The sequence below is a fragment of the Cupressus sempervirens genome, chromosome 2, assembly GCF_028749045.1.
Source record: "Cupressus sempervirens isolate cs-2001-9-10 chromosome 2, ASM2874904v1, whole genome shotgun sequence".
In the NCBI taxonomy this organism is placed as follows: Eukaryota; Viridiplantae; Streptophyta; class Pinopsida; order Cupressales; family Cupressaceae; genus Cupressus; species Cupressus sempervirens.
In genome coordinates this window covers 217,198,262-217,224,921 of record NC_143119.1, presented here as the reverse complement: position 1 = coordinate 217,224,921, position 26,660 = coordinate 217,198,262, and the positions used below count along the sequence as shown (strand labels likewise).

Below are 26,660 nucleotides of genomic sequence, written 5' to 3'. Positions count from 1 at the left end.
AAGGTGCATGTGTTTAGTAATGTCGTCTTCAACTAGGGTAAGGTGTGGAGATCTTGTATTTTAATTGGAACCTCCATTTGCAATATCCTCACTAGTATGTTATTCTCAGCCTTTGTTCGTCCAGAGGTACTTGTAGCCATAGTTGAAAACTCACCAAAGCCAAAAACTCACTAAGGTCTGGAAAATAAATTCCAGGAAAACTCGGCAAGTTTTCAACAAAAACTCAACTTAACAAATTGTTTAAATTTAACTAGAAATGCATTTTTTTGCAAAATTCAATGACAAGATACTTCCAATGAGTCAATAAATAAGAACACAAAACAAACAAGCTTAGTCTAGATATTTTTAAACACAGTCGGTACAAAATTGCATTCTCCTGAGGAAGACTCATGGTTGGAACCAAAATAGTAAATAATTTATGTAAAACTAAAAGTAAATACATCATTCCAATTACATCTTCCTCTTTTCAGTTCTAATAAAAACTACAGGAGAGGTAGAACTAGAGGATCTAACCTTAGAAGTCTGCACTGGCCATGGTTGCCTTCTTGCTTGGTATGCCTATCTTAGTTTGTAGCTCATCCTCAATCCTAGATACAGCTCTGCCTCTATCTTCTCCTTGCACTAGCAATGACTACTCATTCAACTCAATGTCATCTAGCATGAAACCAAATCCACGCCTTCCTCCATAGCCCATCTCTCCAAATCATTCATAATATCCTCTTCAAAAACTCCACTACAAATGTGCTTCAAACCTGCCTCAAGTCTGCTTCAAATCGATTGAAATCAGTTTGCAAGTGTTTGGACGACTTTTCCCCTCTCAGAAAAATATACAAGTGAAGAAATTAGAAATGAAACTCATTTGGGCCATTTTTTGCCTTTAACTACTGTTATAAAACTATGATCGAGCTTTTAACAAAAACTCAGCAAGTACTCGACAAGTTCTTGCCAAAAATCCTGCAAGTTTTTTGTGCCAATAAAAGTCATAAAAACTCCCCAAGCTAGAAAACTCGGCCTGTTTTTGCAACTCGAAGAGTAGTCTGCTAGTAGTCCATGTATGCTTGTAACCACAAGTGAATCCCGCTTTGCTTTCATTGCCTTCTCTATTTCCTCTTTCGCCTCCCGTACTCTCTGCTTCTCTATATGGGGATCAGGGTACATGGCTTGTTTCCCCTGATTACGAGTGACTACCGGCACTTCTTCATCTTCAATGTTGAGTAGGTTCATTGGAGGCTTTGGGCAATTGGCTTCTTCGTGATCTTTGGGACCACACCATCAACACAACTTCTGCAGTGTGTCGTTTTTCTCGCAGTCTTGGACAAAGTGACCCCACTAGACACTGAATCATCAGTTAGTCCTTCAAATTGTATTGTATACGGCTTTTATTCTCATTACCTCCTCTTCCTACTCGTCGGTTATTTCAAAACCTGCTAGAAAATGCATTGTTTGTTTGCTAGTTGGCGGTGGCTACCCCAGGGGCAGATCATTGTTCTTGGGTGAAAAACACTTGTGGCCCTCTCGGCTTTAAGTTATATAGTCAGTCCTTGGTGGAATGGCCCATCACCTGGCAAGTGTCACATAATGACTTTTTAGGACATGCTCCTTTTATGTGCCTGCTTTCTTTGCACTCCGTGCACCACATTTATCCTTGGTCATGCTGCCCTGTGCCTCCTTTCATCATTTTGAACTCCCACATCATGCATTCCATATCCTTTTGTAACATTTGTACCTTTTTATTAGATTCATCATTGTTGCAACTATCCTCGTTTGAGGATTCGTCACTCTCGGATGATGACTTTCTTTTCTTCTTCTTTAATGTTTTACTTTCACTTTCCAAATTCATAGCTCTGTCATACACATCATTATATGATGTCGGGAGTACAATCCTCATTTTTCTTCTCAAAGATGCATTTAATCCATTGACGAACCATCTCTTCTTTAATTTATCTGCCAATCGGGTTTCCATCTTGAGCAATTCCTTCAGCATTCTATTGTAGGCTCAGATAGTTTCCTTCTTGCATTGTTTAGCACTATGGATCTCTATGACAATCTCATTGTCATCCCGAAGCAGTTTAAATTCTGCTTGGATTTCTTTCCTCAGCTCGTCCCGTGAACCTATTTTCGTTTTGTCCATGTCTGAATACCAGTCAATGGCAACACCCTGTACAGTTGCACAAAAATGTTGAACCCATTCGTCTTTATCGATAACCCCATTTTCCGCCTAGATGGTTTCGCATGTACAACAATGTCTGACAGGATCTTCCTTCCTGTCAGCAATAAACTTGGGTAGTTTCTATTTCAGCCCTACCATAATTGATGGTCGTTGTGTCATTACAGGTAGTTGTGTTGTCTATAACGATTGTTGTTGTTGCGCCTTGTGCAAAGTCTATGTTTGCACATGAACTTGTGCCTGTGTGCACTACAATGTGATAGGTTCTTAGAAGAGGTGTGGTCGACTATCGAATTGTACTCAATCCCCTGGTGCATCCAGGACAAAGTAATCACTGCGCACTCGTGCTCCTTCCACACCTTGAGCCACATTGGTTCCCTCTTTACTTTTGTCCAAGTTCCCCACCCGTGGTCTATGCAAGTTTAGAAACTACTCCCTTGTCTCCTCAACCAATTCAACCTTTGTCGCGTCTCTTCAAGTAAGTCCTCGGTACTTCTCGGTCGCAGATGGTTGGGCGAACCATGCTCTCCGTTTAGTGCACCTCCCTTGGCGACGAGGTCACCCTCCACGACCATGCTATCGTACTTGTTAGCAAGTTGCCTGAGCCTTTGTCATTGCTTGACTCGTTGTGGGAGGATCAAAGCTTGTTGTGTGGAGTGAATATCACCATTATTTTGTTCATTTCTATTTTTATTTTTGCTCAACTAGTTTGGCATCAATCCTCAGAAAACATCATAATTAGCAAGAACACTTATTTATATAGTCTCCATACATCATTATGGGTCGTCTGTGCGATCGTTAAAGAGGTTAGTGCTTTTTTCAACTCACACTACTCACATTCACATGGCCTAGGGCTCATGGGTGAGACCTTCGGCTGTTTTCATCACTTATAATTCCGGACGGTTGCATTCCCGGAAGTTTTGAAGGGTCTGATGCCTTCGCTGCTCCCACTCGATTTCCTCGTGTTGTTGTCTCTGTGCCAAAAAGGCTTGTGCAAACAGTCGAGGGAACTGATGCCACAATCGGTTGGCAGTGAGGCTCATGTTCAATGAGTCCAAGATAGTGTTCCTCTGGAACCCCTTCACGTACGGCTTCTGTCCATATAAAGATTTCAATAATCGTGCAAAACAAAATGTAGAAGTTTTTTGTCAGTTTGTGCTCCAATTCAAACAACTTGGATATTTCATTCTCATTAATTCTCACATTCTCCTTGATAGGTATTCCCATTTACTCTATTTGTGGTATGCCATTGATCACGTCGCTTTCCCAGATTTGAGAATGGTAATGGCGCCAAATGTTTACCCTCGTGGGGCAACAGAGACTAGTTGCATAAGGTAAAGTACTCAACATGGAACGGAAAGAGGGAACAGTAATATTATATTCATTAATTATTCACCATACACAATTGTACTCCATACCAACATGTCCCAATTAAAGGAAATAATGCATACATATAGTGTCTAGGGGGTCGCAAGGTGAACCATCTCGATCGTGTAACTCCCTCGCATGTGCAACCGTCTAACTACCCAATAACCTGACAACAGAGCACCTACAGCATCTAAATGAGTTTAAGAGTATTTTTTCTGATCTCCTTATGCTCTCTTTATCATCCCGGTAACGGATCATGGAGTGTGATCCGAAACGTTGATTAAAAAAACTATTACACAATCTCCCTGTTAAATTGTCAAACAAAATCCAAATTCGAGTTTTCCTTGACATATTTCTTGTACCTTGGGCATGTTATTGGAGTTAATGGGGTCAAAGATCATCAGGAAAAGATATACTAGATTGGCCGCCACCGAGGAATGTTTCAAATATGAGGAGATTCCTTGGGTTGTGTTCCTTCTACAATAAGATTGTGAAGGAGTTTTCTCATCTTGCAGCACCACTTACTAATCTCACAAAAAAAGTTGTTTTCAAGTGATCTGAGGATGCAGAGGTGATATTCAATAAGGTCAAGCAGGTGATGAGTACATGGTCAATGTTAGCTTTACCATATTTCACTAGGCCATTTGTTTTGGAGTAACACCTTAGGTGAACGGATAGGAGTCATACTTATGCAGGATAGGCACCCTATTGCCTACGAGAGAATTAAGTTGAAGGATCATGAGAAGTTTTATTCCACCTTTGATAACAAGATGTTAGCATGCACTCTTCAGCTATGTTCAGGCAATATTAGTGGGTGGATATTTTGTGGTTAGAAGAGACCATAAAAATTGATTTTTCTTCTTGGAACAGAAGGAAATAAATGAGAGAAAACAAAAGTGGATCAGCAAGGTGAAGGCATACAACTTCAATACTAAATACATCAAGGGAAAGAATAATATAGTAGAAGATGCACTTTCTAGGAGTCCAACCACTGCTACTTCTTGTGCTATGTCAAAGATTCCAAAGGATCGGGTCTCAAAATTTAGTTGAGTATTCCAAGAACACATTTGCATGTGAGGTCATGGATGATCAGATTCAAGATGATACATACAAGGTTATTCATGATGTCATCTACTACAAAAATATTATTTATTTGGTTCATGAAAATAAACTTAAAGAGCAGATCTTGCAGACTGTGCATGATAATTTGATAGCAGGTCATCTCGGGTACTTTAGGACTAAAAGGTGGATTAGGAAGAGATTATCTTGTAAGGATCTATGATGTTCTTAGTCATGTTAGAGGGTGTATGACTTGTTAGTAGAACAAGTCAGAGCATGTATATCCAGTTGGTTTATTGTAACCCTTGCTAAGCATTCAGATTTTAGATATCAGCCAGCAAGGTAAAGTTTTGTAGGACATGTTGATAAAAATCATGAGAAAAATTGAAATAGTGAAGTCAATTTGTCTTGAAGAGAAGTTGAATCTAGATGTAATATCATATCATGTAAGCTTTTAGATTTCCTTAATGTTATACTAGTCATTTGGCAAGCTTAATAAAAAAATTCCTTTGCTTTGCAAGGTAATTATTGAAGGACAAGCTTGGAGAACAAAAGAAGGTGGCAAGATCAGGCTCAAAACTTCAAATGAGAAGGTGATTTAAGATCAGATTTGAAAGATTTGAGCAATACAAATCCACAAAACCCGAAGAACACTTGCATACAAGAACCTATCATAGAGAAGAAAAGACAAAGAAGAGGCAAGGGTTTTGCTCTAAGAATATGCAAATTATATTATTACACTGAAAGAATGAAAAATATTTACAAAAGATCAATCCTTATAAAAGGAGATCGAAAGACCTAAAAGGGAAACCATAAGAGGTAAATGACATTTAATAATTACTAATTAATTATTAAATAGAAATGCAAAGTGCATAAAGTGAAATCTTAAGAAGGGAGTAAAGGTAATTTAATAAATTAAATTAAATTAACACTTTACTCTAACAACCCCCCTTAAGATGAGCAACAAAGCAAAAAAAGCAAGCAAACTACAATGCTGAAAGCAAACTTCGGTCCCGGCAACAAGGCCTGATGAGGTACCCAATCACAACCAAACTCTATGAAACGGAGAAACAGGGAAACCATGTGGGAAAAACCCTATTCCAAAAAGAGATAGCAAGAAAAGAAGGAAGGACTCATCACTGAGACCCCCCAAGGACAACTTCCTTCACCCCAAGCATAGAACGCAGCTGAAGATACCGCGGGGATGCAAAAGGCTTAGTGAAGATGTCTGCAACCTGCTCAGCAATGGGAATGTACTCCAAGCTCAAAGATCCATCCTAAATCAGATGACAGATGAAGTGCATGTGAAGCTCAATGTGCTTGGTCTGTTGATGCTCAACTAGGTTGCAGAAAATATGTATAGCACTCTACTTGTCACACCATGCAAAGGCGGGACTATCAGGAGGAGATCCAAACTCTGTCATCAGCTATCTAAGCCACAAAACCCCTTGACTAGCTAGCACAACAGCCCTATACTTTGACTGTGTAGATGATAATGTGTGAGCATGCTACTTCTTGCAAGACCATGTGATACGACCAAAACCAAGACAAAAGACAAATCTAGTAGACTTACGATCGACAATATCACCAGCACAATCTAAGTCTGTGTAACCAACAATGTGAGGATCCCTTGATGTGTAGTGAATCCCATAACATGTAGTACTCCTAATGTACCTCAAGATACGTTTGGAAGCTTTCCAATGACTCATGTGGATCATGGGAGAATCTAGAGACAAGTCCAACCGCAAAGGATATATCAAAACGTGTGTGTGTTAGGTACAACAAACTACCCACAAGCTATCTGTATAAAGTGGAATCCACTGTAGTAGTGGAAGTGGTAGATAAAACAACACCTGACTGAAAAGGTGTGGTAGCAAGCTAGCAATCAAGCATGCTAAATCTCTAAAGCATATCAAGAGCATATTGTTGCTGGAGTATGGCTGTTCCATCCGAAGACTGAACAACCTATAGGCCCAAAAAATAGTGCATAAGTCTAAGGTTTGTCATCTCAAATTGCTCTCTCCAGGCTCGATGGACACTCTGTACCATGAAGGATGAGCTACCTGTAATGATGAGATCATCTACATAAAGCACAAGTATCAATTAGTCAACCTCATGAAACTGAATGTAAACTATAGGATCAGAATGATACCGAGTAAACTATAAAGCAAGCAAAAAGGAATCCATCTTCTCATACCAAGCCCGAGGGGCTTGTTTGAGACCATATACAGACCTCTAAAGCCTACATACCAATGAAGAGTCCTGCACAAAACCATGAGGTTCCTTCATATAGATCTCTTCATCAAGGTCTTCATGCAAAAGGGCACTCTTCACGTCCATCTAAAAAACTATCCATCCTTGTGAAGTTGCAAGAGAGAGTGTAATGCAAATAGAATTCATCTTCGCCACAAGAGCAAAGGTCTCGGAGTAATCAATACCCTCAACTTGTGAAAAGCCCTTTGTAACAAGACGTGTCTTGTACCTATCAATAGAACCATCGGTAGCATACTTGGTATGGTACACCCACCAGCACCAAACCAACTTTCTTCCTTTCGGAAGAGGACAAAAATCCCGCGTTTGGTTCTTCATCAAAGAAGTGTACTCCTCTCCATAGCCCTATTCCACTCTAAGTGTCCTGTCACCTGTGAAAAACTCTGTGGATCATCGAAAATGGCATGATGACTCAATAGTCTAGTACCAGAAGTTTGAGTACGAGTGCGATGAGAATATGTAGGATCACTTGCCATAGGTCTTGCTGCATCAATAGTAGCACGAGCCCGCTTGAGCACTCGTTGAACAAGTAGCAGAGGTGGTGAATGGGAATCTATATCAAGATCTTCCTCAAAGCATGCATAATCCTGTGAAGGAGTAGAGGAAGTATTGGGTAGTGAGGGAGAAGTTGGTGATGGAGGTTTCATCTGAGGATAACGATCATCAAACTGAACATCTAGCCGAAACGAGACATCTCTGGAATCAAGATCAAACAACTTGTATGCCTTCACATCCTCACAATAGCCAACAAAGATAAGTGCTCGACTCTTCCTCTCCATGGCTTTTTGCTGAGCATCTGGAATAAATGCCCAAGCCTCACTACCAAAAATGTGGACTATCAAAACATCGGGCTTGACATGAGTCCAAGTCTCCTCATGAGTCAGTGTTGCAATGCCTTGTGAGGCATCGGATTCTAAATATAGTTGGCACAATTGATAGCCTCAGCCCAAAGTGAAGAACTCATAGCTCGAGACCAAATCATACAATTGACCATCTCCCATAATGTCATGTTCTTTCTCTCTGCAACCCCATTCTGCTGAGGGGTATGGGGAACTGTGAATTGATGTTGTAAATCATGCTCAGTGCAAAAATCTCTGAAAGCCTGATTCACATATTCCCCCTCATTGTTAGTACATATACACCTGACAGAAAGACCAGACTACTTCTCCACAAATGTCTTCAAGATTCGAAATGAATCAAAGACATCAAACCTGTACTTCAAAAGTTCACCCATGTGCATCTAGAGAAGTCATCTATGAAGGTAAGCACATATCAAGCACCTGAAAAAGATGGAGTGGGGAATGACATAAGATCACTGTGTGTCAACTCCAATGGTGCCTTAGCACTTGTGGATCTACCTAACGGAAATGGATCTCTATGATGTTTGCCAAGTGCACAAACTTGACAAACACCGTCAGTACAAGAGATTTGAGGTAGCCCAATCACTAGCTCCTGTGTACTCATTGGTTGTAGATATTTGTAATTAACATTACCAAAAAGCTCATGCCAAAGCTTGCTCACTATGTCCGCATGAGCAATAAGAGAAATACTTGTAGAATCGGAGCTCTCAAAGCCATCAAATTGATATAAGTGAGACTAAAGATCAACACTCCCAATAGCAACAACCAAGTCAAGATCATGGAGGTCTCAAATAACCACATCATGTGGTGAGAACTCAACTGTCTTACCTGAGCTAGAATGACAAATTTGAAAGATAGACAGGAGGTTCGTAGAAATGGCTGAAACCAACAAAACATCTTGTAGTGAACCACCCTCTAAAGAGATAGTTCCTGAACCTATAACTAAAAGTTGTGTAGAGTCACCAACTACAATTTGTGTAGTAACACTCTGAGCAAGTAAGGTAACTAAGCTAGGTGAGTGTGTCATATGGTGCGAAGCACCTGAATCAGGAATCCAAGTAGCTGTAGAAGACAATGCTCATGCAGAAAGAGCATGTCCTTTCCCTGAAGAAGGAGGTGGTGGCTTCAGAGAAGCAATACTATGTTGTTGCATGGCCTCCTCTAAAGCCTCAAGACGTTTCCAACACCTGGAAACTGGATGTCCTTCCTTTCCAGAAAAACTGCAAGAATCACCTGTGTACTTAGTCTTGGGCTTCAATTTCTACTTCGGCTTCCCTGTAGATGTCTAAGCAACCAATGCCTGTGTCTTTGAACCTGTGATAGTATCCAACTGTGTAAGCTTGGACTGCTCTCTAGTCAATCGATCACAAAATACCTCAAAAGTAGGCATGGTAAATCTAGGACCCAAGGCATCCATAGTGGAATGGAAAGTAGAAGATAAGATAAGATAATGATATTAATGTCCAACAAGAGACCAAAATAGGTCTATTGGGACTGAAAGATTACAAAAGTGAGGCAAACACTAGCAGAAACACACAAAGGTGTCCGAAAATAAATGATTAAAACCAAAGCAACAATAGCAAATAAAGAGAGAGACAGAGAAAACGCTAAGAGAGAGTAGGAATCATTCTTAGGCGAAAAGAAATCAGTCACTGAATGATACACATGCCAATATGTAGAGGCACTATATTGTCTCTAGCCACTCGCAGAGGAGTGTCGCTGGTGCAAATAAACGGAACGGGATCTAAAACATCTGGATAGCTCGGTAGATCTAATAGAGCTAGAAGACCTTTTCACACCACACAAAGGAAATATCTAAAAGTTTCCTCGAAGCTTTGATAGAATCAAAGAGATGCACTCCTTATCTATCTTCTCTTTCTCACATCCCTTTAACAAAGTCCTTTGTTGTTTGAACCTCGTGAGAAAGTCCTCAATAGAGGGAAAAGCATCTAGTACAAGAGAAGTAAGCTCTGTCTCAATCTGAAGTGCTTTGAACTCGATGATGGTACCAAACAAGTCTTCGAACTTGTCTCACATTTTTTGATGAGTGCAACATTCATCAAGATGAAACTGTAAGTTATCTGAAACTCTCAAAGAAATCAAACCCATGGCTTCATCCATCTTATTCCTATTCTGCAAAGTCTGATATTGACTCTGACATACTAGTTGTGATGTATCTAAACAAGACCACAAACCCTTTGAACGGAGAAGTTGTTGCATATGAGATTTCCATGTGTGATAGTTGTATGGGTTTAGAAGTACTAGACAAGATGTCTCGGCCATTGTTTTAAGAAAGTGTCAATGCAAAAACTCAAACCCCAACTTGTAGAAAGAATGCGTATACAAGAATAGAGCAAAAAGACTTCAATTGAGTATCACAAATACCTCGTATAAAATACTAGTGAAATGACAAAGAATCTGGAAAGTGCTCAAGAAGAGCTTTCTAGCACTACTTTTGAATCGAAATATGGAGCAATAACGAGCAAGTTACGCCCCTAGAAGATAGAAGACATCATCTGACTCGAGCGAATAAATACGTACTAAACTAGAAAAAGTCCAAAAAATACCTTCACCATCATCTCTGTCTCTAAATCAACTTTCCCGAGCTTCTTTTGGATCGAAAAACACCTTTGTATGCTCAAGTTAGAGCGAAAACAAAAGCCTAACGAGGGAGACAAAATCCTAAGACTAGAAAAGAGGAAAGAGAGAAAACCTAGTAGAAACAAAACCCCCCTCAAAATATGCATTAGAAAAGCATCGATACACAACAAAAGTGTGGACAACTATTGAATGATAGTTGTCATAGTGCTGAATGAAAAACCTCCTTCGAAACCAGGATGAAAATCAAGATCAATCTGCATGAGTGCCCTAATGACACTACTCAAACAATGAGCAGATGCAAAACATTTGTCAATCGAAGATACATAAGACAATAATCTACATAGAAGCACCCAAACAATGAATAGATGGCAAACAAAGGCAAAACATCTATCAGTTAAGGATGTAGATGACACATAAATATGTACGAGTGGCCCGAACGACACCACTCAACCATGCAAAAGTAAATTACTAGGTGAAAATACAGGTGCCAATTGTCTACAAAACTGATCAACTATGGAACCGAGGAAGCATCAACACTAATAGTAGAAAACCCTCCAAAATCTTGAAATGAAAGGCATAACAAGTCCACTAAAATTGTGTCACTAAGAAGAAGATGAAGGAGAGACCCATGCAAAAAGAGCATGATCTTGGCCTGTCTATGATGGACCAGCGGAATTCAATTCAACCTTTGTTGTCATTACTATTCCATGCAAGTCTCTACTTCTAGACTGAAGCAGGATCTTTGGCTTCCATTTAAAATAGCAATATAGCTTCAAGCAAGAAGGCAAAAAATTTCATTCTTCAAAAGCTCCAAGTTTCTTCAATACCTGCAGCAAAAAAATTCATTCTCCTTTCTAGCAGCCATGAGTTCTGATACCATGAAGGATTTGAGCAATACAAATCCACAAAACCCGAAGAACACCTACATGCAAGAACTTGTCATAGAGAAGAAAAGACAAAGAAAGAGACAAGGGTTTTGCTCTGAGAATATGCAAATTATATTATCAAACTGAAAGAATGAGAGATATTTACAAAAGATCAATCCTTATAAAAGGAGATCGAAAGACCTAAAAGGGAAACCCTAAGAGGTAAATGACATTTAATAATTACTAATTAACTATTAAATGGAAATGCAAAATGCATAAAGTGAAATCTTAAGAAGGGAGTAAAGGTAATTTAATAAATTAAATTAAATTTACGCTCTACTCTAACAAGATTATCAAATTGGAACTCAAAGAACAAGTTTGGCTCAAGAAAATTCAAAATCTACAAGCGATAGAAATCATCACCAACTTAATTTTCCTTTGGAAATCCAAGTCCATTTTCAAAGCTCAGTCTACACGAAATATTTCATCACTTCAAGAAAATCATGGCCAAGAAAATCAAGATCTCCAAAATCAACAAGTGCAATGAGAAGATTTCAAAATCAAAGATGGAGAAAATATGAGAAGATGAAGCAATTTGGAAATATGCCATCATAATTAAAGGTTTGATAATATTGAGCATCAATAGATATTTTCTCATCACCAAAGAATTTATCAAAACTACAAGATAAGGAAACTGAGGCGACACCCACTTGTCTTCAACCAATCAAAAGGCTCTAGTTACAAGGGTCCAGGCCCATTGAATCACATTATGCCAAATGTAAATATGGAAGGCATCTGGTGCATCTACCTTATCCATGTTCTCATTTGTTCTCAAAAGCATTGTAATTTTCTTATTTGCCACTAGGTGGCCTCTTTGTGTAACTGGGTGATATTGTGGCAACCGTACTTACAGTTTGTAAGCGGTTAATCCTAGCCAGATCTCAAATTAGTCTTAGCCCTTTTTTAATTACACAACTAATAAAGGCCAAGACTTTCTCATTTGTAACTAGTTAGTTTTAGAGGTAGAGTACGAAAGGAGACTTGTTGAAATTGCTTCCATAGTGCTATCAAAATATTTGTTGATCCATTGTTGGTCTTTCTGGTGGATTACTCATGTTGCTTTGAGTTGGGAATATTGCATAATTTCAGCATTTCCTCATTTAGGATTTTATATCAAGTTGAGTAAAGCTAGAAGAAGATGAATGGAAGATATTGTTAAATGGTGATTAATCGTGGAGCTAGTGTCCATACATTTTGGTATTTGTTGATTGTAAGTAATAGTGAAAGTTAGTCTAGTCCTAAATTGCAAGCATTTAACTTCTATTAGAAATATTCATTTAAATTATGGCTTCATTAAGCATTTGAATGAATATAGACATTGTGCAAACCATTCTCGCATCCTTCAAGCTAGTACCCTCCTATGCGTAGTTGACACGGCGAAACGAGGATTGGTTAGAGGTTCACCCATCATCAACATTGTCTTACATTCCTAGGGTTGGATAGAATTTCTAGACCCTTTCCTTTGAAATTTGTTTTGTTTAAGTAAGTTTTCGTAGTTGATCCATTGAATGAATAGCATAAATCCCTTTGTGATAACCAACATATCACATCATTGTAACCGCGTGAAAGTCCACATAAAGAAGGAACATTGGGGTTATCTCATTTGATCACGCAATCCGTATACAACGTTTAGCATATATGCAGCTTTTATTCAAGAAAGAGTTGGAAGCCTGGTATTTAGTTTGGGATATTAGGAGATCGATCATGTATGTTGCAATGGAACAAAACTCACATCAACAAGGCATAACTCATGTCTCTTGGTTCATCGTTTACCCTATCGTGCATTTTCATGATATTGCTCTTTATGCTTATTTCGACTTCAGTTAATCATAACTTCCATATTATTTATTTCAAAATAATTCCAATTACTTTCTTTGGTCACCATTATTTGTAAATGCTTCATCAGTAAAACTAATCTGAACTCTTCATTTGTAAATGCTTCATCAGTAAAACTAATCTGAACTCTTCATTCTTTATCATCTCTTCTTTGGTGTGCTTGTTCGTTGGCGTGCTACCTGCAGCTTTGACAGCTTGCTGTTTTTAATAGTCTGCTCCTCTTATTTATTCTGTCACTGTCTTGCTTCAATACTCTGTGCTTTTAATATCTCAAATTTAGCTTACTATATGTTCCCAAATCATTATCCATCCATGTAGTTATGACTGATCATAGATTGGCCAAATCATTCTTGGTGCTTGCTCAATTAACTGCCGTTGAAGACTTAGTTAATCGATATTGCGTATTGAGTTTGTCTGTCTCTTGTATTCAGCGTGACTTTCACAAACTGATTGGGTTGACATGCCTCGTTCACTATTAGTGATGATTTAGCTGTCAAATAGTCAATGGTAATCCAATGCTTTCTTACTTGATATTGTCATAGACAAGATGGAATCTGTTAATAACTCCATGTAAAATCTTTGATGAATTATCTTAATTTTGTCTCTTCAGCGGTTACGCATCCCTAGTTTGGTGGGGAAACTAGTTTCTAAATGTCAGATATATGACTCAAGCATACAAGTTGTTTTCAATGAGGGTTTAAAATTGTCAAAGAAGCCATAATGTTGGCAATGGGCATTTATACTAGAACTTTGTTCATGCTTGAAGCTAGGACAGTAATTGTCAGCAACCATGCTTTACAAACCATTAGTTGTCTCCTGCAAAAACCTATGTGTGGCATGAATGCATGGGCCACATGATGGGAAAGTCATCAGAGCTTTGAAGTCAAAAAGTTTGGTCTAACATCTTCTTGATTGTTCATAAGAATATGATTTTTGTGAGCTTTGTTCACATGGAAGACAAAATCATGTTAGGTTTTACTCAAGCTCTACTAAATCTGATGGAATTTGTCGTTTGAATCATTATATGTGCCTGGACATTCTGCAGTTCTTTCTTTACGAAGATCCCTAGATTATCAATTCTTTATTGACTATTTCTCCATAAAAACATGAGTGTTCTTTCATAGATAAAAATCTTAAAGTATTTGGAAAACTCTAAAAGCTTGAGGCTCTTATGAAGAACCAAACAGAGAAAAGAGTAAGGTTTTTACAGCCAAAAATGCTGATGACTTTTATTTTGCACAGTTCAAAAACTTTTCTAAAGACAACGGATTTAGCTACACAAAAAAAGGCCACACAGTCCTCCACAAAATGGAGCTGTAAAGAGGATGGATAGGATAACAAGTTTTAGTATGGTGAGTGCTCATTGAAGATAAGTTGGAGCAAAAGTATCGAGGAGTATATTCAATATTACTGCATCAGCATGCATTAATAAATCCCCTGAAAAGTTTCAGGCAAGCAAGAAGGATATTCTTCAACATCTTATATTGTTTCAATGCAACACATATGCGCATGTTATGAAGGGGATGAGGTCTAAGTTAGACATCAAAATAGAGAAGCCTGTCTGCATCAGCTATTGCAAAGGTGTGAAAGGATGTGAACTCTACAATCCTGAGAGAGCAAAGACAGTATATAGTCCAAATGTGATCTTCACAGAAATGTCAATTTACAATGAAGAGAAACCATGTAGGCAAAAACTCTCATGAATGCCAGCAAAATACCTCCAATTGCATGCAATATTCCAGCTAATGCTAAATATTTGTGCTTAGCAGATATCAGATACAAAGAGAGATGAAGTTTGTAGCCGGAATGTTAACATGTGTGTTTGTGCATGTGGAACTGCTCTGCTGTATGACTATGACATAGTTAAGTTTTGGATAACAAACAGGGGCTTACCTACAGCAGGTAATTAGCTAAAAAAACTTAAACACTAAGAAATGATTCTCCTGACTCTATCCTAAGGTATTTAACAGGTAAGAGAAAGGAAAAGAGCTGGAGATATCCAACACTTACTGTGATATGTCACCTAAAATGTATAATGCTGCCATATTGTAAAGCAAATCAGATCCTTCAAAGATTGATACTTAGACTTCAGCTTATAATTTAACAAATCATTGACAAAAGAAGGAATGTGCAAAAAGATGATTTTATTGTGATATTTATTCAAAATAATCAAATTACCTAATAATGTAGGGTCTGTTGACTCCAAAAACTCTTGAAGCAGTTGCTGATAGAATTCAGAGTCGTCAAGTAGCTCAGGATCACCATCTTCATTTATTTCCTGACACTAGTAGAATCCCACTTTAAAATCTTGTCCATGTCAAAATATTAAACATCAAAGAAAACTACCCAAAAAAAAAAAAAAGGAAATCAATAAATTTCTCCACTTTAATAAAGGACAGATTGACAGAATGAAAACTTATCTAAGAATACATTTGAGAAATCAAACGAAAGAATCTTTTACTAAGAAAATCAAGAGAAAAATCCCCCAATTCACCATTATGATATTACTACTAACATCTGAACATGAGGACCATAGATGGAAAACTCACCGAGTTTCCTAGCTCAGCGAGTTTTTAACCAGTTAACTTGCCGATTTAAAAACTCGGCAATCTGGTAAAAACTCGCCGAGTAATCGACGAGTAGTCGGCAAAAACTCGGCGAGTTTTTATGAAAAACTCGCGAGTTACTGGTGAACGCGGCCTGTGACGGATTTAAGCGGCAGTGAGTGTGTTTTTTCTCATTCTTTCTTGTATTTGCATTGTTTAGAACCTTGAGGAGTGAAGAGAAGAAGGTTTGGAGTCATTCTTGGCTGATTGCAAGTGATTCAAGGCGGATTTGAGTGGATTGTAGAGGATTCTAACCAATTTTAGAAGACAAATTTCTTTCCAGGTATGTTCATCTTATCATAGTTTGAAAACTTTTTATAGTTTTATAACAAATGTTCTTTTGTTTTTGTTGTTTTTTGTAAATGTTTTCAAATCATTTAAAATCATTTTGAATCATTTGAAACCCTAGCTTCTAAGGATATGGTTGAAGTTTGTTGTTTGCTAAGGATATGGTTCAAGTTTGAAGTTTGAATCATTTGAAACCCTAGCTTCTAAGTTCTAACTTTGTTTATTCATTTCTCTATATATTTATGTGTAGGGCAGCGGTCAACCATTAAAAAAATGACAAACCCACAAGAAGAGTGGCCACAAACACCATGCCCATCTGGATATATAGGCACTCGGCCTAAAAATGCAAGAGATAAGGCATGGCGGTATGCCTATGAAGCTCCAAGTCCAAATGATATTGGGAAGGTGATATGCATTCCCTGTGAGAGAATTATTTCTGGAGGCATAAACCGCCTCAAATACCACCTTGCAGGCATAAAGAAACATGACTCAAATCCTTGTCCCAAGGTAACTGATGAAGAAAAAAGATTCATCCATGCCCTACTTGCAGCTGCTGAAGAGAAAAAAATGAATAGGGAGAGGGAAAAAATAGCTATGAGGGCAGCCATAGCTGAATCTGAAGGAGCTCCTTTTGATATGCAAGAGGAAGAAGAAGCACTTGAGAACATACCAGGATCTCTTCGTGGCCCACGAATCCGCAAACAAAATTTCTCTTTTACCGGTTCCACTTCTTCTACATCTCCTACTTCTTTATCATCACCATCCAGATCCCCATTAGGGATAGGTGGTTATTTTGTGCCCAGGAACACACCTGGAGCACAGCCATCATTAGAGGGCACTGCATGGTTTAAGGAGGTGCATGAGCAAACTGATATTGCAGCAGCTGATTTTTGGTTTTTCAACAATATCTCAATGAATGCCGCTGATAGTCCCTATTGGGTCAATATGGTGAATGCAATGACAATATCAGGCAAAGGGTACAAGTCGCCTAATCGCAAGGATATGAGTGGAAGGTTAGTATTTTACTATTTAGTAATTGTAAATAATTGAGATTCACTTTAGTTCATTGTTATATTTTAAATCTTAATTGTTATAACTTATTTCCTAATTTTTTACTAACACTTACACTTTATTTAATATTACACTTAAATTTTGTAGGTTGCTTGAAAAAGCGGTTGGTAGGGCAAGATTGTTGATAGAAGACCAAAAGAAAGAGTGGAAGAAGTATGGCTGCACCATTTTATCTGATGGGTGGACAGATGGAAGAAGTAGAACTATTATTAACTTCTTGATTGCTTGCAAAGATGATGTGGTGTTTTGGAAATCTGTTGATGCCTCCAACACAGTGAAAAATGCAGCCACATTGGCTTTAATGTTGGAGAATGTTGTCATGGAGGTGGGAATAGAGAATGTGGTGCAAATAATCACAGATAATGCAGCAGCATATGTGGCAGCAGGTAGATTTAATTTTTTATATTTGAATCAATATGAATCATGAATGTAATGCTATGGTATTATTCAATTTAGATTTGATGTAATTTGTAAATACTAAATATGGAAAGTTTGTTACTGATTATTGATTTTTTGCTAATCTTTTAGGTAGAATCCTCCAAGAGAGGCATCCCACACTTTTTTGGTCACCTTGTGCAGCACATGTCCTTGACCTTCTTTTGGAGGACATAGAAAAACTTGATTGGGTGAGTCCAGTTGTGGAAGATGCTAGGCGAGTCACAAAATATATCTATAATCACCCATGGGTTCTCAGTTTGATGAGAAAAGCTACTAAAGGCAAAAATTTGATGAGACCTGCTATGACAAGGTTTGCAACGGTCTTCTTGACGTTGCAAAGTATTCTTGACCACATATTGGCTTTGAAGCAAATGTTTGTGTGTGCTGATTGGGTTGCTTCACCTTACTCAAAGAAGCCCGAAGGAGAAGCTGTGGCACGAATAGTCTTTGATGATAGCTTTTTTGCAAAGGCTAAGGAGATTGTGGAGGTAACTTCATTATATTTTTAGTTTATTCAAGTTTCATTATCAATTCATAACTTACTATGTTATTAACTAATTTGTATTTTTCAAATTTCAAATGTAGATGTCTCTGCCCCTGGTTCTAGTCTTGCGCACATGTGATGGGCAGCAATCCCCAATGGGAGGTCTTTATGAGGCCATGGATAGGGCGAAAGAGGCTGTTAGAAGTTACTATCACGGGGACAGTCTCAGATTTGAACCCATTTGGGAAATAATTGATAGGAGGTGGAACAATATGCTCCACCAACCTATTCATGTAGCAGGCTACTTCCTCAATCCCAAATTCAGGTACTATGATAATTGATTGTCCTTGAAGTTGGGATTTTAATAAGTCTTTATTTTACTTTACTTTTTAAGGTTGTGTAGTAAGACTTGATATCATTTTCTATTTGTTTTAGGGCTGATGATTCCTACTCAGATCCTAATGGAGAGGTCATGGAAGGTCTCTCTAAATGCATTGAGAGAATGATATCAAGTGAAGAGGAGAGAGACCTTATTGTGACCGAACAACAAATCTATGTGGAATCAAAGGGTCCTTTGTTCTCTTCTATGCTAGCAAAGAGAGCAAGATCTACTCAAGCACCAGGTAAAGCGTCAAACTTTAAAACTTTTGCTAATTGATAAGTTGTGCTTCTGATTTTGTTTTTTATTGCTTTATAACTTTTTTAATTTTGTTTTGCAGATGCTTGGTGGGCAAGTTGGGGTGGCAATACCCCCAATTTAAGGAAATTTGCTCTCAGAGTCCTATCCCAACCTTGTCGCTCATCCCATTGTGAGCGCAATTGGAGCTTATTTGAGTCTATCCATACAAAGAAAAGAAACAGAATGACTCAAAAACGGCTTAATGACCTTGTTTATGTGCACTATAATCTTAAGTTGCGCATAAAAAAGTCACAGCTCTTAGAACTACCTGGTCCGCTTGATCTAGATGAGATAGATCCTTATTCTGATTGGACAGCATAGGAGCCAAGTCCATTGTTTACACCAGATGAGATTGCTGATTTGGAGAGGCAGGCCATGGAGGGGGAGGCTGACACTGATTTTCAGTTCACTATGGATGACATTGAGGATGAGGACGAGGATGATGATGATTCAGGCGAGGATCAGGCATTACCATTAGGAGGAGATGCATCCTCTTCTAGGACGCCGAGCCAGTCAATAGGGCCGTCGAGCGAGGGGGCACAGCCACAAAGTTCACAGTCACGCAGCTCACGCCCTATCCCAGTGCAGGGCACTTCTTCTAGGACTAGACCCCCTCGCTTTCCTGCTAGTGCAAGTGGAAAGAGGAAGATGTGATTGACATTGTATTGATGTATTTAGACTTTTAGTATTTACTTCTAGTTTAACAGATTGAAACTATTTAGTAATTTACTATTTTGCTTCCTACCATGAGCATTCTGCATGAGAATGCAATTTTGTACGCATTATGCATTTATATATATCTAAACTTTGTTTCTTTCTTTTGTATTGTCTTTAATTAACTTATTAGATGCATCTTCTCATTAAATTTTGCAAAATAAATGTATTTTTAATTAAATTTCAGCGGGTTTTTAGGTTCCTGAGTTTTTTTTTAAAATCGCCGAGTTTTTCCCGATTAAACTTTTGGGGGGGCTTGGTGAGGTTTTGCATTTGGCGAGTTTTCCAACTATGATGAGGACCTAGCAGAATTTTAACTTAATCTTAAGCAAGTGTAATACCTCAGCTGTTTTTCCCTGAAACTTTGGTTCTTGAGACACCAGTGCTTGTGAAGACTGCAGGGAAAAATAATATTTAAAAAGAGTTCTTTATCAGGAATAAAAGCCACTAACACCAACTAATCTCTATTTTTTAAACACATAAATGTGACAAAAGACTTACAGTCCCAATCACATCAACAGAAGAGCGCATAAGTTGCATCCTCTTCATCATACTTGTTGGGTCCTTCATATATGTTGATACTTGCTGACTTATGCTCTGTGTTTTGTGAAAATATATATATTCAGAAACAATTCTGTCACTGGTAGATTATGACTGATACAAAATTCCACAAGACAGATGCAGTATTTAGAAACAAACCTGATTGAAAGCACGAAATTTACTTTTCATTGCAGCAGCACCCGCTGAAAGCTGTGTCTTTCGATGCCATTTGTCTACAGAATTATCACGGAATGGAGCAATCCTGCAAAATAAGGCAAGCAGATTCAGATACATGTACGTGAAAGAGAATTACTCCACTCTTCTGTTTAGCCAAAATTGAAAATTCAATTCACAATAGAGCAAAAACATTAAATCAAACCACAGAAAAGATTGAGCTTTCAGAATTACACTGTCAGAGTTTAGAGGACAAATCAATATGGCACGTGTCATTGCATGTGAGAAAAGAGTTCACCGTAGTTTCAAAATGTTAATCCAAATACTTTTATCAACATAATATGACATTGCATGTTTTGACAAAGTTATTGGCTATGTACCCCAGGTGTTAATTTCTGTTGCCGCCAAGCTCTTCATATACATCAACAATCATGACAGAGACTGATCATGCCTAAGATATCAATGATTATCCAAGAAGATTCAAAAGGCCTGCGCTCAAGAAGAATTGATTCACAACATCACCATCAGAAGGAACAATGACATCCATGGCAGCGAAAGAAAAGAATATGATGTATATAATCCAACCAAACAGGGAAGACCAGCTGTGATGTCAAAAAAGAATATATTAATCTTAAACAAAGAAAGTGTGACATTATATTCATCCGTCGACAAGCAACAGTGAATTGGGAGGATAATCAATATTATACAATCTTAAGTTGATAGCAACTAAGCTGACACGATAATGATCATCATCAAACCATGTTCAATTCAAATACTAAATCAACAATATAGATTATCAGTGGTCTGTGTAAAGAGTCAAGACTACGATTAGGAGAGATGTTACTACCCTAAGAACTTTATCAATGACAGAGTGATTTTAGATATTCAGGTGCAATCTTTGAATAAGTAGAAATGAGTTTTGATTAATTAGATTGGTTATTCTCAAAGAGATGTGATCAGAAAGAAGTATGTCTTAAAGAACAGTTGAGTCTATTTGAAGAGAGGTATTTCAATGAAATGAAGAGGGAGATGGATCTTATTCAATTGAATCGCGCATGGGTGTGTGTGTGTGTGTGTGTGTGTGTGTGTGTGTGTGTACTGATCAGATGAAATAGAGATCAAAAGGTATTATTTATGCATCGAAGAATAAGGATTATAAAATATACTTATTATCCTTCATGTTACATCCCAAATTTTGCCCTAAAATTTTAAACTGATTATAGCCGTTGAATCAAATTATTTCTTGATGATCATGTGAAATTGAGTTAGTTAATTATAGCCGTTGTTTATTCCTTCATGATCATGTGAAATTGAGATAGTTAATTACAGCCATTGTATCGATTTAATTATCATATGAAAGTGAGTTAATTATAGCCGTTGTATCAATCTATTCATGATCATGTGAAAGTAAGTTAGTTAATTATAGCTATTGTACATATATGATGAGCATGTAAAGTTAGTTACTCTGACATTGATGAAATCCCTAACGGTCACTTGATGATTTTGAATTAGCAATTTATAAATCTTGAATTGATGTCTTGGCGATAATGTTGTTTTGGAATGATTACAGGAAGAAGACTGAAGAGAGGGGAAGCATTGCTAAACGGGGTCATCGGAAGGGGATCGTTGAATAGTCCAGTCATCAAAATCGATAGGTTTGACTTAAAACTATCTTGGCAAGGTTACTAGGACTTGGCAACATATTTCATGGTGGAACCCCATGAGCTATAAGTGGAACATTATAATAAATAATGTAAAATAAACATAAATTCTTACCTTTAAAAGATTTATCAAATATTACTATTATTTTACATTCTCAAATATGATCATATGTAAATAATAATAAAATGACACCATTACATTATAAATAATAATCCAATGATGCCACCCTATCATTACGTACACATAAGCATAGATGAGAAAATATAATAATAATAAAATTATTATTATTTTTTTAATAAAACCTTTCATCTTCTTTCTTTCTTACTTTTCCCCTCCTTTCTTTTCTTTCAAGTCAATTTGAATGACTTTCAAATATAATCTTGTAACTGAAGGAAGCTGTACAGTCTGGCTTTCCTTAATCGATTATCGGCATTCTTTCTCCTTCAGCTTTCATATTCTTTTGAGTATTCGAACTCCTTGCTAGGTATCCTCGTAATTTGCAAAGTCAACCCGATGCTCACTATGCTAATCGACTGAATTCCATCTTATCGCGGATCTCAAAGCAAGTTGGCAGATTCATCCCAAACACAAGGCTCTTTGCAAACATTCAAGGCAGAGTCATGTAAGGCATTTGTTACAACCCATGAACCCCTTTTTCATTCTTTTTCCTATTAAGTTTGATCATAGAGTTTATTCCTTAAGCCGTTGTTTCTGATCATCGACTCCCTTAGAAATAGCGTGTGATGATATGACACTGATTTAAGCATAAAGTTTGTCGTTTCCCTTTTGCAAAGTCCGTCGATTTCCTTTTGAAATAATATGACACTACTTTATACAATTTGTCATTTTCTTTTGAGATAATATGACACTGATTTATGCATAAAAGCCTGCCGTTTTTCTTTATCCATGTATATCTGAATATGTGAGATGATAAATTAGAATTTCCCTGAATTCATGGCTCAAGGCAAGAGAGTTATCATTCTAGTTAAAATCAATTGCATCCTGATATATATAAAATTGAGAGTGAGATATTAAAATCAGAACACCAAGGAATTCACTAGGCGAAGATGCCAGTATGTGGTGAAGAAGATGTAAAGTATCATTGTGATTTTTAATCTGAAAGCACCAAGGAATCACCGGATTGATGGCCTGAGAATGGTGAGGAGGTGTAGAGAAATCTGCAAAACAAGAATGACATCAGAATTGAATAAATAATATAATAAATAATGCATTAGCTCATGCATGTTCCACTTATGAAGGATATTGTCAAGCTGAGTGGTGGAGATCGGGTTTGTCGACCCACAAATCTGAAATCCTTGGCCAGGGTGGAATTAGGCAGATTTGCCAAACAAGTGATCTTGTTGATTGTCTAGACGCTTTAGTTATTTTGTTGAATAACTGTTGGGACTTCAACCCACGTGAATACTCTGATGGTTGGACTTATGAACATCCCAAGCCCGACCTTGGCGTAGGGAGGGCCGCTCTATTAAATTAGAATAAGTGGGGAAAAGTAATGGTCCGTGGTTGGGAGGTTAAGCCTATGTCAATGCCTCTCCTCTCACCAATGCCAGGGCTTGGACAACAAGTAAAAGAAGTATCACAAATTTCACTGTATGTTTCTTAAACCTCTGAATGTTTAGTTATTTCAAGATGAAAGTTACTTACTTTTCAAATAGTTATTATTTTAATTAGATAAAGGAGTTAAATGCTCGCAAATATCTCAATTTGTAATTTGATAGATATTTCTTTCCAAGAACATATGTTACTCATTTTTAGTTGAATAATTAGAACTAGATAAATGATTACAATACGTAATATCTCAGATTGTAATTTTTAGATATTTTATTTCAAGAACTTCTGTTATTTACTTTCAGCTGATTATGAAGTTAAATGCTAACATCTCATTTCGTATTCTCGGAAACTCGGTAGAATATGTAATGTATATCGAAAAGTGTTTGTATTCAGTTTATACCATTGATGGAAATCATAGTCATGTGAACTGAAATAGGAAATTAGTTTAATTCAAGATTAAAGCTTGATTAGGAAAAACGGTATGTTACACTTCACAAGGAAGAGATAAGAAAAGAAATGAATCCTTTATATTGCTGGCTAGAATTGTGTGACAGCAAATGAGGCTGTAACGTAGCTATAAGATAGATACTGATTTCTGTAATATTATATCTAAATTCCGACAGGGATAAAGAGCCATTATATGGCCACACACACACACACACACACATGTTAATAATAATGAAATTAGAATATATATATAGACACACACACACACACTGTGTGTGTGTGTGTGTGTGTTTGTGTTAATAACAATGAAATCAGACTTACATCTATGGGTGTGTGTGTAATACATAATAATATATGCTTAGCTATATTCCTTAGTCACTCCTAATACAACTAAGAGGATAGGGGCATCGTGTAGGGAGAGGCCGAGCAATATGGTCACATGATGGGAAGGTCCCAAGATGGGTAAGAAGCTTGAGGGAGCCCACTTGTAGACTGTTTCATGCACCCTAGCACAATAGCTTTACTATTCTTCTTAAGGTTATTGAATAGGAGAGAAGAAATTAGGGCTTAAGCATGTATTATGAATCAATAAGTATTTCTTAATTTAACCCAACTTAAATGCATAGTGATGTATGTTAATCATTGAGAACTGGCATTTTCCAAGAAGGGAACATTATAAGTTGCCATTCCCAAGCGCAATCTAAACCCTAATTGGAACTTTTAGGGTAAATAAAGTGAATTCCTAATAAGGAACATTACAAATGGCACTAGAGATTTGATCCTGCTATCCTGCAGGACAAAGCTACAATAATTGCAATTTAAATAGGGTTAACTATTCAGCCCTTTTCCTTAAATGAGTTCAAACGTCTCTACATGTATATACTTAAAGGTCCTATCCCTACTTTAAATGTATTTTATATGAGTACTCTTCATCTGAATACCTTGTGTTTGTGCGTTTACTCTATGAGAATATTCCTCATGTATGCTTTGTATATTAATTCACACATGTATTTATTGTGTGCTTCATGCCTTACATGTCGGATGTGTATTTATGTGTAGCTGCATGCCTTACATGCTTGATCCTTGGTGTGTAACCCATGCTTAAAGTGTCTAATGTGTATTATTTTGCTTGACATGCATTCTCCATATCTTGTGTGCATTTATATGGCTTCATGCCCTATGAGTATTTATACTCCATGCCTCGTGTGCACTTCATGTTTCAGTGTATACCCATGTACAAGTTCATGTCTTATGTAGATGGTTTATACATTGCAGATTAACCTCCATATATTTATTGTTGCTTCATGCTTCATGCTGTATGTGCTAGGTGTATTCACATATAAGCTTCTTAAGTGAACTCATATGTATGCTTCATGCATTTAGTGCTACATGTATTCACATTCATGCTTAAGTGAACTCAAATGTATGCTTCATGCATTAAGTGCTATGTGTATTCACATATATGCTTAAGTGAACTCATATGTATGCTTCATGCTTCATGTGTTATGTATTCACATATATGCTCTTGAGTTAAGTGGACTCATCTATGTGCTTCATGTCTTATGTCATATATGCATTCACATTTACACTTCGTGACATAGGTAAATTCATGTGTACGCTTCATGCAAACTTCATTGAATGAATTCATGCCTATGCTTTGTGCCTGATGTGCCATCCGTATCCACATGTATGCTTCAAGACTTAAAGGAATTCATGCCTTGCATATATTCATGTGTTTGATCGTGCTTTAGAGGTGTTCATAAGTGTGATCCATGCCTTACATGTATTCATTGGTACACTTCGTGCTTTAAGATTTTCTTCATATGTTTTCAGCATATTTGCTCCAAAAGTACTATGCTTTTGTATATCTCATGTCTTATGTTTCATAGCTTGTTTATATTTATGCCCTACATTACTTATGTGTGAGCTTCATACCTTACGTATTTATGGTTTTGTATGATTATGTTCGCATCTTATGCTTATCTATGTAATATTTTTGGCATGATTACATCATGAGTGAATGTGTGTTCCCAATGTACACACTTCATGTTTGATGTGTCTCCAAACAGGTTTATTCCATGAATATTGTATGAGTAAGTAAAGCTCATATCATGAGGTTCCTAACACAACAGGGACCCCTCTTCATAGTTTGTCTTAAGCTTTGTTACATGGAATATCAAAACAAAATTAAACCAAACATCTCTATTCTTCTTTAAATGATTTAGAGAAATCTATCTTACAATTTGCCATAAGATCTCTATTTGACTTAAACATAACTGTCCCACAAACAATTAGGACTCATAGAACATATCTCTACTTCTTATCATTGAGTTATGAATAAAGAAAAACAAAAGAAGACCCAAATAATACAATTTGAGGCATCCTATCATGTGAAATTGATTTTTGCAAATTCAAGTAGTACCATTATGAGATGACTTTTATCCTTTTTCTCTGGAAGATGAGAGAAAATTATCTTGAGTTAAGCTTTGCCAAGTTCTACTATCAAATCATAATTCACATTCAAACTAAGGGAGAAGACATATATGATAATATTAGAGTAGCACAGCAAAAGGTGGATTAAGAATAAGTCTCTACAATTGTTCAATTAATGCTTGAGGACAAGCAATTTTGGGGAAGGAAAGACTGTCAAGTCCCCCATTTAAAGCTATGAGCATATCGATAGGTGTTATTTATCATTGCTGCCACTCTTCATAAATATCAAATAATCGTGACAAAGACTGAGCATTGCTAAGAAAACGATAACATATATGAAGATGCAAAGGGCTGAAACTCAAGAAGAATTGATTGGCAACATCGCCATTAGGAGGAATGATAACATCCAAGGTAACAATAGGAAAGGATACATTTCATATAAACATACATTCCAACTAAACAGA

The 26,660-nt window shown here is 37.2% G+C and overlaps 2 protein-coding genes across 10 annotated transcripts in view; one reads left to right on the top strand and one right to left on the bottom strand.

Moving 5' to 3' along the window:
- The window catches only part of LOC149571828 (rRNA processing protein-like protein), a 124,542-nt gene that overhangs the window by 15,819 nt on the left and 82,063 nt on the right, over nucleotides 1-26,660 (bottom strand). For 5 of the 9 annotated variants that reach the window (XM_089813236.1, XM_089813235.1, XM_089813238.1 and 2 more), the window contains 4 exons: nucleotides 20,068-20,170; nucleotides 19,870-19,965; nucleotides 19,710-19,763; nucleotides 15,267-15,372 (listed from right to left, as the gene is read on the bottom strand). In XM_089813236.1, the coding sequence (XP_089669362.1) occupies nucleotides 15,267-15,372; nucleotides 19,710-19,763; nucleotides 19,870-19,965; nucleotides 20,068-20,170 (359 nt within the window). The remainder of the gene's footprint in view (nucleotides 1-15,266; nucleotides 15,373-19,709; nucleotides 19,764-19,869; nucleotides 19,966-20,067; nucleotides 20,171-26,660) is intronic. The other 4 variants (XM_089813241.1, XM_089813240.1, XM_089813239.1 and 1 more) reach the window with 1 other exon arrangement.
- On the top strand, nucleotides 17,323-19,121 carry LOC149571829 (uncharacterized). Its single transcript, XM_089813243.1, has 5 exons — nucleotides 17,323-17,439; nucleotides 17,582-17,979; nucleotides 18,077-18,300; nucleotides 18,411-18,598; nucleotides 18,695-19,121. Exons 1-5 carry the CDS (start codon nucleotides 17,355-17,357, stop codon nucleotides 18,973-18,975), a joined length of 1,176 nt encoding a protein of 391 aa, XP_089669369.1. The 5' UTR covers nucleotides 17,323-17,354; the 3' UTR covers nucleotides 18,976-19,121.

What these genes read in the sequence shown, in the direction of transcription:
- LOC149571829 (XM_089813243.1), top strand. Translation starts at nt 17,355, where the DNA reads ATGTTGGAGAATGTTGTCATGGAGGTGGGAATAGAGAATGTGGTGCAA. An exon ending in AGCAGCATATGTGGCAGCAG is followed by an intron (nt 17,440 to 17,581) that starts GTAGATTTAATT and finishes CTAATCTTTTAG; the next exon opens with GTAGAATCCTCCAAGAGAGG. An exon ending in AGGCTAAGGAGATTGTGGAG is followed by an intron (nt 17,980 to 18,076) that starts GTAACTTCATTA and finishes TTTCAAATGTAG; the next exon opens with ATGTCTCTGCCCCTGGTTCT.